The 17,272-nt window shown below is 36.9% G+C and overlaps 1 protein-coding gene across 1 annotated transcript; it reads right to left on the reverse strand.

The window, feature by feature from the left end:
• Positions 1-1,273: 1,273 nt before the first annotated feature.
• On the reverse strand, positions 1,274-16,382 carry LOC130915303 (protein tyrosine phosphatase type IVA 3-like). The gene is made up of 7 exons (XM_057835250.1): positions 16,074-16,382; positions 7,994-8,431; positions 6,495-6,640; positions 6,325-6,417; positions 4,513-4,643; positions 4,176-4,250; positions 1,274-2,355 (listed from the first exon to the last, which is right to left on the reverse strand). The coding sequence occupies exons 3-7, from the start codon at positions 6,588-6,590 to the stop codon at positions 2,238-2,240; spliced, it is 513 nt and encodes a 170-aa protein (XP_057691233.1). The 5' UTR covers positions 6,591-6,640; positions 7,994-8,431; positions 16,074-16,382; the 3' UTR covers positions 1,274-2,237.
• Between the last annotated feature and the right edge of the window lie 890 nt (positions 16,383-17,272).

Below are 17,272 nucleotides of genomic sequence, written 5' to 3' on the forward strand. Positions count from 1 at the left end.
CAAATGCACATGCTTTCTGGGGGAAAAAAAAGATTGTTAAATCAATGCGATAAAAAAAAGGGCAATGCAATGGAAAATTGATCAGCTCTTTAAGAGAACAGAAAGAGTTGAAGAGACTTATTTTCTCTGATGGGGAGGTTCAGAACATCATGTTAACCCTGTAATACCTGATATTGAATAATGAACAGAAAATTCAGATTTTTTTCAATTTGAAAGCTTTATGTGTTCTCTTATATGTATCATAAATGATACAGTAAGCATTACATGCAGTTTTCGTGGTAAAACAAATATAACTAAAGTGAACACAATAAGGTTTTAAACAATTTCATTTCCCTATGTTAGGCTACATATTTCCTTATAATATAAAAATGTCAATGTGTTATCGTCAAAATGTATTCCATTTCACTGTGCATAATGAGTCATCTGTACTTATTTTGTTCATGTATGTTACTTTAAAATACAATTTGGAATGAAAATCAGTTTCTCATGTATGCCTTATTGCAGTAAGTGTAATGCAGTAGCCTAATCCTAATGCAAAAACCTGTTTTTTTGGGGGGGGGTTTTGTATTTCTGTGGTTTTAGGAGGTTTGACATCTGGCTCTGTGGCGACCTTTTTGTCAGGGAGTTCCGGCAAGAAATTCTAGGCACTTTCACCCCTTGTTGTAATTATTTGCCATTTTTCATTTGCCAATTTCTAAAGAATAATTACTGTAATTTTGAGACTATAGGTCACTACTTTCCCCTCGCAATGACACCTGCGACCTAAAGTCCAGCGTGGCTTATTTATGGATTTTTACAAGCTGAGCGGCGTGTCTTTTAGCGTAAAATTTCCCATTACACAATGAGGACACCTGCGACTTATAGTCCAGTGCAGTTTATTTATGACAATTTTGTTTTCTTGAGAAATTTGGTCAGTGCAGTTTATGGTCAAGTGTGGTCTATAGTCAGAAAATTAGAGTAGTTTGGACAATAACACATTCTGTGTAAGCCAGACCAAGTCTGGCACTGTAGCATACAAACCAAGAGGGTGTGCATGGATTTACACACCCTCTTTGTGTGTGCTACAGACTGGCAGGCCTTTCTGACCTGATTATGTACAATCACATTCCCACAGATGATCCAACAACCAGGAAGACAGATTGGAGGTTGAGGTGTTGCACTCTCAGCTTTTCATCTAATGTATCAGGATCTGAATCTTGCCAAATATAAGCTAGTATACAGTGTGATCATCCTATGACCCTGCGAATAATAAGCAATAAAACGAGGTCAATGTTTATTTATGACAATTGTTACAATTAAATAGGGTGTGAAGACTTTAAAAGCTGTCTAACTGGTTTACCTTTGAGCAAACGACGTTAGTGTGCAACACTACAGAACTTGAATGAAACGAATACATTACTTGGGCAACCCCCTTTTTTGTCTTATAAGTTTGCACACCACTCCCACTGTAGTATTCAATTATATTGGCAAATTTCCAGGAGGAGCTCTTCACAATTTTAAGCCTGGCAGAGGACAAAAAAAATGAAAGGAGACCATGATTCAATATGTATTCTTTAATATTTACATTTAGTCCACACCTTTCAGGCATTTTTGATCATATAAGTTCATGTTTATCGTTACTATATTGTTTATCCCAAAACCTTCTCTACAACACCAGTCAGTTGAAGATAGCAAAATGCACACTCTGAAATGTAAACACACAAACATTGGTTGTGAAAACCAAAGAGAAGGCTTTATAGGTACCATCATGCTTACAGCATTGATATTTGCCTGCGAAAAAAAAAATCTCTGGGAAGTTGAGCCCTTACAATATTTTTCTTTCCTTTGAATTGTTTGAAGTTAGAAAATTTGGCAGCATCCATTAATCAGAAATCTGGTATCCACAAATTATAATTAATATTTGTATAACAAAAAATGACTCGCTAGTGGTGTAGCTGTGATCACTTGCTGCAAGATTAACCTGCCTTTCTTTAAATAATTGTCTTGTGTGTGTTACTAAGCAACTTCAACAAGCCTCAACAATCAGACTTGACCTATTTTCCCATTCTCTCATCACTGGTACATCTACTGAAGCAAAGATCCCAAATATTATACTCTTTTTAAAGATTCAAAGTTAATATCAATGGGAAACATATTTGTTTTGAAAGGAGGGTAACAAATTCAAAAGTATTTCATAGGTAGAACCTTAATAGAGTATTATTTTGTGCAAATATGTGACCGACTGTGCTTGGGTGCGTTCACATAGTGCAACACTTGTTCTTATGGGTGTGAGTGTCTTTAAAGCGAAGCCGCTGCTTGGATCGATACTTCTCCAGGTAAGTTAGTTGTTTGCTGTTGATCGCTCCACGACGTTTCCTTTAACAAAAAAATAGTTCAGACAGAATTCAGTGGTTTGAAACAGTTTTTCAAATTTTGTTGTATTTGGTTCAAGGGCGTAGGTTTGCATAGGGACGGTAGTGACATAACACGACAAACTTTTCAGGATGCTCAAATTGTCCCCACCAACTTTTGAGCAACCTTATTTGTATTATATAGAGAGTTCAGTTATATAGGTAATATAGATTGTCTTCCCATATGTTGCAATGATAGAAAAGGCCGAACCATTATTAAGTGAATTATTTTCATTATATTCAGACTTACATTTATCCCCTTCCACTTGCTGAATGTGCAGGTCCAACCCCCCCCAACAAACGTTTGGTTGGCTGATGAGTTGATGCCCCCATCAGCCCGCCATCCCGTCACAAAGACACACGCACACATCCTCACACAGCCCCAACGGATTCATGTCGACAACATGCCGCCTCCTCTGCGCCCTTCGGAGAGGAGGGATATTAGAAGTTGTTTTTTTTCGGCCAGCAGCAGCCACTGTAAGTCATGTGAAAAGATTTCAATGTTGTGGAATTGGGGGAAACACCACTAATTTTGCTACTGAAAGTCCGACTTGCATCAGAGTTAGCATAACATTAAACTTGCTAACCAGCTAAACTACTGCAGTCAGCCTCCACAAGGAACAATGAAGTCAAGCTAGCTGTCCCTTATTTGGATCATTGTTTGCATTATTACGTGCATTACGGTAATATCGTCCCTACCAATGTTGAGACCAAACCTACGCCCTAGATTTGTTACGTTTTAAAATGAAAACAACTCTTAGAAAAAAAATGCTGTCAAAAATCATATTTATGTATAAAACCAACAACAAAAGAATACAGTGGTACCTCTACTTACGCTTATCGCTACAAACGTTATTTTCAGGTTACGACACATTTAAACAGGAAAATATTGCCTCTTGTTGAGAAAAAAAAATTCAGGTTACGAGAGGCAAACATACTATACAATTCTGTAAAAGATATGCATGTATGTACTTCCTGCTTTTACATGTCGCGCCATAATATCCTGCTGCCCTATTGGTCATAATATTTCCCATCATGCTTAGTGATGGAATCCCGCTCTCCGATTGGGCTATTGTTGATGACCTTTTAATTTTGGTGTCGCAGTACGAAGTCGTGCACAGGTGCGACTGTGTTATTGTTGATATTGCAGGTCAACGTCTGAGCCAAATGAGCATAAGGCTCCTCATGGTTTTGTCTCATGAAGAGTTTTAAGCCGACAGACTGTTTATTAGTAGCACATTACAGTATAGGTCTCCTCACGATTTTGTGTCACGAAGAGTGAGATAGGTGATTGGCACCATCAATCTCGTGAAAGAGGACATTGTCTCACTTGAAAGGTAAGATATAGTTTTTTCTCAGCATTTTGTTCTATTATCTACTTCATTAGAAGTATTCACGGTTAGGTTAGCAATATGAAATGATACAAATGTGTTTGGCTGTTGTATTCCGATTTTACCCCAATTAATAAAATTTAAATGTTGCGTGTCAGTGGTGCTTGGAATGGATTAGGACATTTATATGTAAAACGCGTCTCTATTTACGAGATTTTCAGTTTGCGCGACTATTTCCAAAACCAATTAATGTCGTAAGTAGAGGTACCACTTTACTTTGGTGATTTGCCAAACAAAAAGCTTTCCCATTAATTATTTTCGTACATCCCAAAAGGGACGGGCCCCAGATATGGCTTAAAAAATACAGAGAGGTTGTAGACACATTTTGATTTGTCAGCCCTATCCCAGTCTCTCAAATAACAAACATTTAGTGGGGGGAAAAAAGTTTACTAACTGTCGGATCAGTTGAATAGCATCTTCATATTTCATTCCACTCTCTATCAGAGCCAGCGCGACCAGCACAGGAGCCCTGTGTAGATGTACAGCAGACACAAACAGTTATGTCTGCTAGATGACAAGTTATCCTTCTTTATTGGCATCTGAGAAAGGTCCCTACAGGTTGCAGGTGATTTTTGTCTAATTAAATATACCGTAGTGTACCAGTAACGAAATATGTGACAAATCTTGTATATAATACAGTAATGTCAGTAGCAATTCCATTGTAATTATGTGTTTGCAAAGTATGTATTGTGCATGTAGTCTGAACATAATTTGATGGGTAGCCAGCGAACCTTCCGAGGCCTGCCACACAGTGAACAGCAACGCAGCATCCAGGCTCCTCCTGAAACTTCTTCTTCAATAAACTCAACCAATCATCTACTAGTATGCTTGGAGGCGGGGCACCATCATCAAAGGGCCAGTCCTGAACAAGAAGCAGTGAGAAATCACCATTCCGTAAGTATTGTATGAAAGCATCTGTTCGAGCTTTTGCTTATCATTATTAACCCTACACTTTAAACTTAGTCGCAAGAACTTCAGTTCCAGTGGACATTTTTGCTGCTCCATTTTTTTATTTTTTTTTAATTTAATGAAAGTGGCACAGAGAGAGCGCTGCGACCATTGTGTAAAGGTAAACGAAGAAATGTACGCTACTTGCAAAAAGCTCAGGATATTGGCAAAGCTCAAAATATTCACCTTTAATAAACTTAAAATGCACTATTAAATCCAAATTTATTTGAGACTTCTCTAAAAAATTTTAACATTTCAGGATTTTTTTGTACAACAGCGGTTCTATGACAAGAAGCTAAAATGTGAAATTCATATCAGTGTTGTTTTCGTTGACCATAACGAGCTAAAAACGTGTTTTGGGAGACTAAAACATAACGAAACTCATGCCAGTTTTCGTATGATGACAACGAGACAAAAATGTGCAATAGTTTCCGTCACATGTTCAAAATGTGTGATATTTTATGTCTAGTTAGCCTGCATCGTGTCTGGTTGTGTCACAGTGACGTGCTGCGACCACCCTCCTTCCCGACTTACCAGTGTGTCATCTCCAGCCTCCATGAAGGCTTGCACACATGGTAAGATTTGTTTTCTTAGCGAGTGAGAATATGCAATGTTGCTTAAGCCTTTAAAGCAGGGGTGGGCAAACTATTCCACAAAGGGCCACAGTGGGTGCGGGTTTTTGTTGCAACCCACCAAGAGGACACCTTTTCACCAGTCTGGTGTTTTATAAGTGCAATCACTTGATTGCAGTCAGGTGCTTCTTGTTTCCCCGGACCTCTCATTGGGTAAACTGCCTGTGCTGGATCAGTTGTAACAAAGACCAGGACCCATTGCGGCCCTTGAGGACCAGTTTGCCCACCCCTGCTTTAAAGGTCTGTGCTGAGTGATCATCACACATTAAATATATCTCGTAGCATTAGCATAGCATTCTTGTTCACGTTAGTAATAGGCTACTGCTAAAGGCTAGCATCCTCTTAAAATCTCAAACAACTTTTTTTTGTTTTGTTTACACCATACAGTTTGTGGCGCCCAGCTAGGTATAATTAATTGAAAATAAGGCTTAGCATTTTCCTGCTGAGTGCATATAATCACTAAGTTGGTGTTGTCCTTGTAGACTCTACAATATGTGCTCGTATGTCAATGTTCATTCGAAATGTAGTCGTTGTTAACCTTTATTCATTTATTTTGGGAGTAAAATGTTTTAATTTTACAGAGGAAAACATTTTTAGTAAACGTCGACTAAAACTAGATGAAATTAGTCTTGACTTTTCGTCAACAAAGACTAGACGAAGACAAACACATTTTGAGATGACTAAAATATGACAGACTATTAAGTATAATCGTCCAAAAGACTAAGTAAAAAATTTAAAGAACTGTGAAAAACAACACTGATCTATATCATGTGTTTGATCCATGAATCAACTTATACATTTCTATTCCTGTCTGTGAATCTTCAAGGCCCACAGTTGCCAACTATTGATGTAAAAAAAAAAAACTCACCAGTAGGCGTAATCGTTCAATTTAGGTTCTTGATGAATTTTCAATTAAAACTGAGTTCTGGAACTTTTTTTTAGTATTTTTGTATATTTCCTCACCACCACAGTAATGCCATCTTTCTCCAGTGGCGTTTTGTCATATGTGACGTCACAGACTCGAACCACTGTTGTGGCCCCGAATCTCTTCAGGTCCTGGAACACAGAAGCAGACTCAGTTCTGTTGTTTTGCTTTCTCGCAAAGAATTACATTGTTAGACATGGAATCTTACCTCAATGAAAGAGCCGAGTGTGCTGTCTGTTGGGTTATGTGTGATAAGAAATCGCATGTTATTGTGGCACAGTTCCACTGGGGCTGGACGGTTCATGATGCTCAGTGTGACTTTTGCCTCACAGCTGTCCAAGGAAGACGTCTGACCTTTACGTTTTAGTAATGAGATATAAGAAATTTAGCAGGAATACAGAATGTGTGTCAGGAAGGTTCCAGGACTAGTACGGCTGCACAATTTTGACAAAAAAAAAAAAAAAAACATTGTTTATCGTACTTATAAATGCATTGAACCAGAATGAAGCCATTACTTTCTCTTGTATAAATTATTTTGATAAACATGAGAATACATGTTGTGTCACAGCTCCAATGTGACGAGACATTCAACATTAGTAAATTATTTGATTTTGTGAAATAAAATAAGTTGCTAACAAGCTTGACAAATTTGAATGAATAAAAAGTTCCTGTAATAAGGCTTTACAATGTGAGAAAATAGGCTGGCCCATCAGGTCTCAGACGCTTTAGGCGTGTCCGCTGACTGTGCTCAAACCACGACCTGCTTAAGTGCCAACTATCTCTCAGTAAACTAGGACAATGTCACTCACATGCGAGCGTGGTAAAATATCATATACATATATAAAACAAACAAACAAAAAAAGAGCTTTATAAAGTGAGATTATCGAAACAGTGAAAACCTCTATCTTGATGCAATTCATGTTAATCGTTCAGATCTACGAACTAGTGTCACAAATGATACATGATTATTCACTGTTGTAGTACAATTATGCTATAAACAGGAATGCATACTATACAATTATACAATGAAAAAAAATACGAGATCTACAATTGCAAATTTTGAAATGAAAATTGAGTAACAATTTCTATCACCATATATTCCTTTATACTTTGTCACACTATTCAATTAAGGTTGTTTCCAGTGTAGAATGGAATTCAAAACGTAATAATCAAGGATGCCTTGCATGCCCTAACATGCTCACAGAAACTATTTTAGTCAGAGTGCCGATAAACGGATGTTGCAACTTACAATGGAGAAACAAACCAACATGAAATTCATTCATTTTTGACTAGGGGATTTTGAAAAGCACAGCACATTGTTCAAAATAGTGCATACCTGTTATTACTGTATACAAATCCTAATTTCAATGAATGTGATAAGTTGTATGAAAGCAAAACGGCATTATTTCCATATCCCATAAAATCTATATTTAATTGAACACAGTTAAATTACAAAACAGTATTTGGGGGGGGGGGGGGGGGGGGGGGGGTTGAGGGGTTGGAAAAGTGCTGTAGGCATCACATTCAAAATGTGTGAATATTTCCAAAAAACACAATTAAGTTGAACAATTTTAATATTCAATAGCTTGTCTATCTGTGTTCAGATGACTTGCAAATTATTGTATTCTGGTTCAATTTACAGAACATCTCATTAACATTGGGGTTTTGTGTTTTAAAACTGTTTACCAAATTGATGATATCTCTTACCTTAGTGCCGACTGGACAGCTGTTGAGTCTTCAATGGTTGAATGAATGGGTGGGTGTTTTGAAGAATTGATGTGAATGTTCAAATTTAAGAAAGAATATTTCCAATTGTGGAAAATATTCTACCCCATCAGTTTTACCTAGCTCAAGAGGCAACAATGTATCATCAGTTCTGTGTTTAAATATCACAGACTTTATATCAGTTCTTCTCTTCAGTCCTTTATGGTCTGGCAGCAGCAGATCTTCCAGTCCTTCTCCACTTAGAATTTGATGCTCCACTTATTACCCCATCAGATGGCTGTTTTGCCCAGGCACAATTCGATTGTTTAGACTTCAGGGTCCCACAATTGCATGGTACAAATGCATCATTGGTTGGGTCTACATGTGTTGGGCGTGGCAGTAGTCACCACTTTGTCGCACAAACGCCATCAACCAGTGCTTCTGTGAAGACAAAAAAAATAACCAATAATTGCAGATTTCCTAATAGTCCCATTACCCTATACTACTTGTAGTAGATACATTAATTTCACAATACCTTTTGCACTAAATTATGCGAATAAAGTTTGGGAATGTGATTAAATGTGAATCCCTTCACATGCGCAAACACTCAGACAAAACACCCAGAGAAAGACGAAAGGGTAATCTTGGTAATCTGTGATCACCTCTTCACCTCTGGCAGCAAAACACACACAAGTACGCACACACACTCAGTCACATGGCAAATTACTCACTCACTGACTGCTCCACAACAGTGCTGTCTATTCTAGGTTGTTGACGATCTATATTTAGTTATTATCCTGTGATGGTTTGGAGATTACTTAGTACGCTAGCCTTTTCTACTCACAGTACACAAAATTCACCGCTGTAATCAGTAAGGAATTCTGACTATTCTGTTGATTACGCACTGGCGCAAGGTGTTGTTCTGTAAAGCAGTTCTAATATTGAATATATTGTACACTAAAGGGAGAACCAGCTTTTATTATGATGCAGTGCAATTAGGATAATCAAAATAATGACTGTTTAAATTAATTTGAACCCGTGAGAGTGTCAAAACAGAACATTATATATTTGTAATGGCATAATTGATTCTATAAATCATAAAAACTATTCAATTGTTTTTCTAACACGATGTAGGTTGAAAAAAAATTTTTTTTAAATCCTATGACTACACTTATCACACATAACATGTAAACTCCCTGTTGAATAAAAAGACTTTCAACTAAATACTGTAAACACTTAAATACTTTTGTCTTATTTTTTTTATCTTGCAACAATATCAGTAAATATTTATTTTTACCAGTCTTCTATTTCATAGTGACCTAGTTGTAGCAACAAAAAAAAAAGATATCTTGGTAGATCTTACCGTTGTATTTTTTATGATGAAGCTTTTGAAACTAAAACAAGCAAACGTGTGTCCACAGTTGTTCTGCTTCTTTACTGATCATTAACCGTCCGTCTCAAGCCCCAAAATAGTTAAAAATGCATCATAGTGTTATCACATAGAGCTCTGTTCGGTTGCCTAACTCCGTGTTTTCCAACAATTATCGGGTTATGCTTAAAATACATTAACAAAAGAATGGATTATTTTCATCATTCAATGAATATGCAGGTTAACTGTGCCTTCTCAAAACTGCTGGAAAATAATATGATTGTTCTGCCTGTCGCCTTATGATACTGGCATAGAAAAATGAACAAAGATGCATTGTCAATAGAAGGGACCATTTACTGTAATTTTCAGACTATGAGGCAACATCCACTCTTTTTACAAATGTATTTCTTCAAATATAAGCAGCAGCGGAATATAAACCACAGGTAGCTATTATTGTCTTATTGATTATGCCAAAAGACATGCAGTTCATTAACCTCTGAAAATCCATCAATTGCACTGGAAAATAAAACGCAGGATGCGCTAGAGGTGCCACAAAACAAGGACTAACAGGCTGAAAGACAGCTTATTTCCCTGGGTCATTACTACATTAAACACGAAAAACTATGAACTCCTAAGCTAAGAAACAGCTTTTAACTTGAACCTGCACATTATTTGGACCACTTTTCTATTAATAGAATGTTGTTGGGTTTTTTTGCACAAGTGACGCTGCTAAAATTAGAACAGCATTGCACTATTTCCATCAGGTACATATTTCATTCTAAGTAACCTATAATTATGCACTTATAGCGCTAGACTCTTCTATTCTACTCTCTATTAATTTATCAAATACCTATGTTTATACTGGAGTGCCACGTCCAATTTCATTGTTCACAATGTTCTGTTGTTGACAATGACAATAAAGACCCATTCTATTCTATTCTATTCTATTCTAAATACAGAGAAAAAAGTAGCGGCTTTATTGTCCGAAAATTTGGATAAATGAAAGTTCTCATTGTCATCTCTCCCGAGACTCTTATATGGCACAGCCTATTTAGTGGTATTTACTAGCCTAACTTCTCTTCAGAACAATTGGCTGCAGAACCACATGAATTTAGATGACTGTGGCACAAGGTTAAATACCCTGGCAAGGCAGTACAGTGGTGTAAATGCTATAGAAAGGACTGTGCTGCACCTGTCCTAACTCGCAATGGGGTAAAAGGAGAGGTGCTAAATGTCTTATAAATTTGACACAAATATCCAGTCTGCATAGTTTGTTTGAAGAGTAGAGATACTTTATTCTTGTAATTACAGTTGGAAAATCTTCCGATTCCTGAGCATTTATGATGCCATTTTAATTTTCACCTCCTTATATTTTAAGACCGATTTTTGTACTTATACTCCTTTACGTTACCAAAATAAGACTTGTTCCCTTTTTTTTTTTTTTTTTTTTTAAATCACCACAAATGATATGTTAACTCTTTGAGCTATTAGCCACCTGTAAGCCAAAACATTAACTATGAAGCCTACACAATAAAGCAAGAAATTCAAAGGAGCAAGGTATTTCCCATTTTTGGCCTTATTTGGTGAAGTCAATATTTTTTTTCTGTTATTATAGGCTGAAGGTCTGCAAGACACCACTCAAGTAGTTATTGTTCTTCATCTTGTTGAAACTTTGACGTCCTTCTCCTCTGTCATTCATTAATTGAAACTTGGTAGCTATGTAGCATGGCCAGTATCTATTGATCCTTATAGCCTGATTTGTTGTATTGTATTTTTTTAATCACTTAATTGTGGAATCATAGTTTTAAATCAGCCAGTAGAGGGCAGCCTTCTGTAGGTTAGGAATTTGCCAGTCGAGGGCAGCCTTCAGCCTATACAGGTAGTCCCCGGGTTACGAACGAGTTCCGATACTCTACTGACAACGTGCAAATCGGAATGAACCCTTTAAGCACTCCTAAATGCCCTCTAAATCTCAAAATAACTATCCAAAACATGTATTATCTGCCTTATTAATAAAAAAAAGAAAAAAAAATATATATTCAATGACTATTTGGGCTTTACTCGTGAGTGAGTCGCCTTCCCGAGAGAAAAGGCCGCTGTAGAAAGAATATAGAGTCACAAAAGGGGGAATATCATAGCCGCTCAGGTCGCCAGCATCGCCTCTTTAAACGCGAGCCCGCCGTCCGAACTCAGAAAGCCGGATCGGGGGGACTCGTAAGAGGTGTCGGTGCAAGGTGAGAAGCAGCAGCAGAAGCAGCAGCATGAGGACAAGGAAGCAGCAAATATCCCGGGCGAAAGGAACTGCAGGACAGCAGTGACGCTGCTGGGGCAGGAGGGAATCCTGACATGAAGAATGGCAATGGGTGTTGTACTGTTCATGCGACTAAAAAAAAAACGATTGCAGACAAAATTGCGGACGAGACTATGGCGTCATAAAGTCGAAATCATGTAAGTCGAGTATGTCGTAACCCGGGCACTACCTGTATAGCACACTAGTGTTTTTTTTTTCTTTTTTTTTCTCATTTTTCCAAGCTCATAAAAATATGTACTGTATACAATCAAATGTTAAAAAGTGATCTTTCTTATGTGAAGTGCAGAATTTTGGGTTTCAAAAATTACCAAAAGTATTTATAATATTCATGTATTTAAGTTGCAGTCAGAAAGCACAAATTCAATATCATTTTTACTGCCGATTAAAATACAATACCCAGGTGACAACATGGCATACAAAAACTAAACTTTTTGTTTCTTTAAAACAAGAGCTTGCTAGTGCCATTTTCACTTTTATGCTAGAAAAACATTGCCCTTTCCATAGCTTAGCTAAAGTTGTGATTTGAATGACAAGATAATACCTCACTTGTAGAGCATGTGTCATTTCAGATTAGGGCCGGCAATTTTGAAAACCAGAAGATCGTCCTTTTTGGGCAGACACAGGACAGTTCATGAGCCACAAATTGTTCTAGCGGGTGACCAAAATTGCAATCAATTAAGGCCTGGAAACAATTTACTTTATCGGACGTCTTGTGTCATGAAAATGGATTGCAACTAACAATTATTTTAATGAGAGATTATGTTTTTGATTAATTGAGAAATTTTAATTATTGGTGTACCTTCAAACACAACTATTAATTTTTTAAAATAATAGACTGTGTTTTGAGGGGGGGGGGTCATAAATTAATTTTTTTCCCCCTCAAACATTCTTAAAATTTTCATTTTAAATCTTGCAGAAACAGGACATTACTTTCAGAACAGAAAAATCACTCATCTGCATTATTCTGATTCAGCTACTTGTTTGGTCCACAGCATGTCAGATAATAATTGGCAAAAATGTGGACAAAGTTCATGGATTAACAAATTGCACATGACATTAGTAGAAAGCTATTTTGGAAAATCATTAAATGTTTAGACATATTGTCCAACTTAAAATTTTGCAAACCCTTGTATTTCTGCCACTCAGGAGTAAAATAATTTTCTGATTTCTGTAGCCTTAAATGAATGCAGACTCATTATATTTGTGAATTATTAAAATAAGACATTTACAAATATCTGCTTTTGCTTTGGAAAAAAAAAATCCTATTTAGTGAAATGATTTGGACCAAACCAGGACTGAATAATAATAATTTTATGGAAAAAAATATTGAATTTATTCTATTGCAAAAAGCAATCATTTGGAGCTGTCGTGGAATTACCTGCAATTAACATCAATTGTAGTGGAATCTGAAGCAGTCTCACAAATGTTTGTCAAACCTGTAGCCCTTCAAAAGTATATGGCGGAAAACACGAGGTGACTTGAAGTTCCACTCTGAGACCCCCAATTGGGCCAAATTTCAAAATTGTCCTATATGCATATGTGATAAAACATTGGAAATCTTAAGATCTCAATTTTCTGGGGGAAGAAAATTTTTTAACAGGAGAGCATTAAAAAAATTTTTTTTTTTTTTTAATTGAACAGCAAAACCTTTACTGGAGGTGTGAGCACGCGAGAGCATAATTAAAGACATGATTTTAACGAGATATTATCGCGTACTTACCTCTTTTCGATCCAAAAATTCTATGTAGCATGTATCACCGAGTGTCAAGACACAGCTGTGAATGGCCACAGCTGGATTTTTGGGGGGGATTTTATGGGTGAGACATGGTCATTTAACAAGGGTCGCGATGTAGAAATCGCAGACATCAAGGAGTGGTTGAGATTTTCTTTTTCATATATTTACCCTTTTAAATGTTCTTTTTTTCAGTTTTTCTTTGTTTGGATCGATTATTTACCATCTAACATATTGGGGAAAATATGAAAGTAACAAAAAAAAAAAATACAATCAAGCAATAGTTACAAGGTAGATATCTGTGATTTTCTTACGGACGCCATTTTTTTCATTGTGACGTAGTTTTTTCTTAAATGTTTAAAATATGCGAGTGAATTTTTTGAATTTTTTTAAAGTCGTTTTTTTTAACGAAGTAGTTGACATAAATTAAATATTCAAGGCTAAAAATGACAGACATTTTTAATAATAAATATTGGAGCTTAAACGAATACTCAAGCAACTTGAGTAACTCAAGTTTAAAAACTGATCCGAGTAATTTTATTCACCTCGAGGAATCGTTTAATTTTGCCAGCTCTAAGCATCACGTTTGGCCCGGACTCCTTTTAATGCGGGACAACGCGCTGACGTCACGTCACGTACGTAGAAGAAGAAGCAATTAAAAAAATACATTACTGCAGCCGACAGCCGTTACAAACTGCACCGACGTTGCTAAAAGCTACTCCCGCATGTTGCTACGGTGGTAGCAGGTAGCGTCTGATACGTGTCATAGATATCACACGTACGTAGAACTAGATGCGAAATGACCGACTCGGCGGCGTTAATAAAACAGCCGCCATCTTAAAGCAGTACACTTCTCAGCACTCATAAATAAGATTAACATTACTGTCACTCGCTCACGTAACGTTATCCCTGCGGAGGGCTAGGTTTCTATTCATTATGACCACTGTCGATGTGTGGCTAGCTCTTACATACAGGCTTTATTTAATCTGTGAAAACAGCGCTGTAGAGTGATTAGGGTGTAAAATAAAAACATAATAATGCTAACTGTCAATTTTAGCTCACTAGTCATTGCTGGATAAAACACCAAATAGCACTGGTGCCTAATGTGCTCCAATACAGCACAGCATTTATTTTGAACACTGCAAAAACTCAAAATCCTATCAGGACATACAGTTCAGACTAACTTAAAACTTAACTAGAACTTATAGCTTGACACAAGTGGAAATTCAATTGAAACTCGTGGGAAAAACCACTAACTTTTAATTGATGTGTGTTATCAAGCGTAATGATGATTATAGGTAAGAAATATATATATATTTTTTATAAGCTCTAAAAGTTTGAGTGAAAGCAGTGAATTAGTTATTATTATTTATTTATTACATTTTTTTAAGTTACATCTGAGATGCAATTGTTGGCTCTTTTCAACAATGTACATCGAAAATAAAGACATTGATTGACTGAAAATGGTTCAATATTAGATGAAATGTCTTGTTTTGTCATCTATATTTATAATTGCTCTTTACCTAAAAAAAAAAAAAAATGTTTTATCCGATTACTCGATTACTAAAATATTCGATAGCTGCAGCCCTAATAAATATTATTACCTAAATTCTTTTTATGCCTGGGTTGAAACAAAAGCAGTTGCGCGACGTCTGTAACTGGGGTTTTCCAGGGTAAAACGGACAAATTAAAAATAGTTCGGGGGCTGGGTGCGCCATGAATCTGCTATGGCAGTATATAGACATATTGTTCTATCAACAGTTCTTTTGGCTTAAAATACAGCAGTTTATTTTCAAGAGGAGTGCAAGAGCAGGAACTGCTTTTTCAGTGTTGTCTGCATTTTCCTCCATATAGTAAAGATGTAACTGCTTCAAAAAGACGAGTATATAATCACTCCATTGCATGTGAAAATACATTAAAACTGTGTATTTGTTAGATTTACAGTAATCATTAAATGATATCTAACAACAATACTTTGTTAATGATAAGTGACGGATTTCAGAATCATAACTTTTAATGTAAACCAAATCTGTATCCGATCATTCGATTAATCGATAAAATGATCGACAGAATAATTGATTCTAAGAATGTATACAGTAGTACAATAGTAAAAGCCCTAAATTACCAAAATGTCTCTCAATATAAATTGATTAACTAATTGTCAAATAATTGATAGAACTCATTCTTGCCCCTGAAGTACAGACGTTTCCTAATATAGGGAATACCACTAAAACATCATTAGAAACATCAGAAATGTCAGTGCCTGAATTTTCTTTTACTTAAGAAGTCAAATCAGTTTTTCCTTGTTTACAATTCTTCATTATATTTGGTATGTGGTTCTAAAAGTCCAAATAATTTTGCCACCTTTGTATTGTGTGAGGCTGCTCTGCTGTCTCACCTCAGAGGACAGTTTGGCTCCTCACTGGGAATCTCCACATACACTGACAAACCGGGTTTACGCTACTATGTTGCAGGGGCTGCTCGCCTGCTAGTAACCCCATTTTGACACCGAATACACGTAGCAAAGTATTTTTATCCACATCTTTACCAGTAGGCACTGTGTGTGCGTGACGCACTAGCTTTTAGGTGGCAACAACCTGCAAAGTTAACGCGCACCTAGGAGTTCAGTGACAACAACAACAAGCCCAATCTCGTGAGAGTTTACCCTTACCGCTTTAGATGTTCCGTCTCATCTCCGCACAGAGACGTAAACACAGGTGGATCTGTCAACGACGTCCAGGAGAAGGAAGTCTTGACGGTCTTGTTCAACTACCTGTAGCTCCTTCCCGGTTGACGCCGAGCTACCACTGATTCAACGAGAGAAAACAAAAACAAGCAAAATGCGCCGCACAACTAGAACGTGCTAGCTTTGCAGTAGTAAAGTCGACGAGGATCTACGGTGAGCCGGTGTAATCAGGCTGAGCAGCCATCTGACCCTGACAGCCCTGTCACCGCCAGAACACTCGACAGTTTAATGCTCTTAGAAGAGCCTCACTCCACCCCCTCGCCGCCTCTTCTCCATCCCCTAGACCCCTTTCTTCCCTCCCTTTGCCCTCGCGATGCAGGTACAGTAGTATTTGGTGAGCAACTATAGAATGGGTCCTTCTTTTACATACAACACAACTGTTTTTAAGCAAAGGTATTAAAAAAACAAACAAAAATAAATCTCATACTGCCTTGGCGTCCACAAGTTTCAATAATTTATATATTTGTTCATTAGTAAACATTTTTGTTCTTAAAAAATAAATGGCGGAAAACACAGACAAGGCTGAAAAAGCAGTTTTTGCTCTTGCACCCCTCTTGAAAATAAACTGCTTCATTTTAAGGAAAAAGAACTGTTGTGTTTGATACAACAATATGTCTATATGCTGCCGTAGCAGATTCATGGCACATTAAGCCCCCGAACTAGTTTTAATTTGTCCGTTTTACCCTGGAAACACCTGTTATAGACGTCGCGCAACCACTTTTGTTTCAACCTAGCTATAAAAAGAAGGTAAGTAGTCATATTTATTATTCGAAATGTCTGTCATTTTTAGCGTAGTATCATTAATTGATGTCTAATATTTAATTAAAAAAAAAAAAAAAAAAAACGACTTTAAAAAAAAATTATTCACTCGCATATTTTAAACTTTTAATGAAAAAATTTGCGTCTGTAAATAAGTCACGGATATCTACCTCATAACCAGAGGTGTAGCAATGGCCCCCGGGGGCCCAGGCAACAAGCAACATGGGGCCCTTCGAGCGTGTACAAGTAAGGGGGACAGTTGGACTTGGAGCAATAGCATATTTAATAAAAGTATAATAATACTCAAAATGCTTCTACTCCATTAGGACATAAAACTACAGTAACATAGTACACTCACTGCTGTC

This window comes from Corythoichthys intestinalis, chromosome 4 (assembly GCF_030265065.1).
Source record: "Corythoichthys intestinalis isolate RoL2023-P3 chromosome 4, ASM3026506v1, whole genome shotgun sequence".
In the NCBI taxonomy this organism is placed as follows: Eukaryota; Metazoa; Chordata; class Actinopteri; order Syngnathiformes; family Syngnathidae; genus Corythoichthys; species Corythoichthys intestinalis.

Excerpts from the sequence above, each read along its gene's own strand:
- LOC130915303 (XM_057835250.1), bottom strand. The coding sequence starts at position 6,590 with ATGAACCGTCCAGCCCCAGTGGAACTGTGCCACAATAACATGCGATTT. Across the intron at positions 6,418-6,494 it reads CACTCGGCTCTTTCATTGAG|GACCTGAAGAGATTCGGGGC; the intron begins GTAAGATTCCAT and ends TCTGTGTTCCAG. Across the intron at positions 4,251-4,512 it reads TGTGTGGCAGGCCTCGGAAG|GGCTCCTGTGCTGGTCGCGC; the intron begins GTTCGCTGGCTA and ends ACATCTACACAG.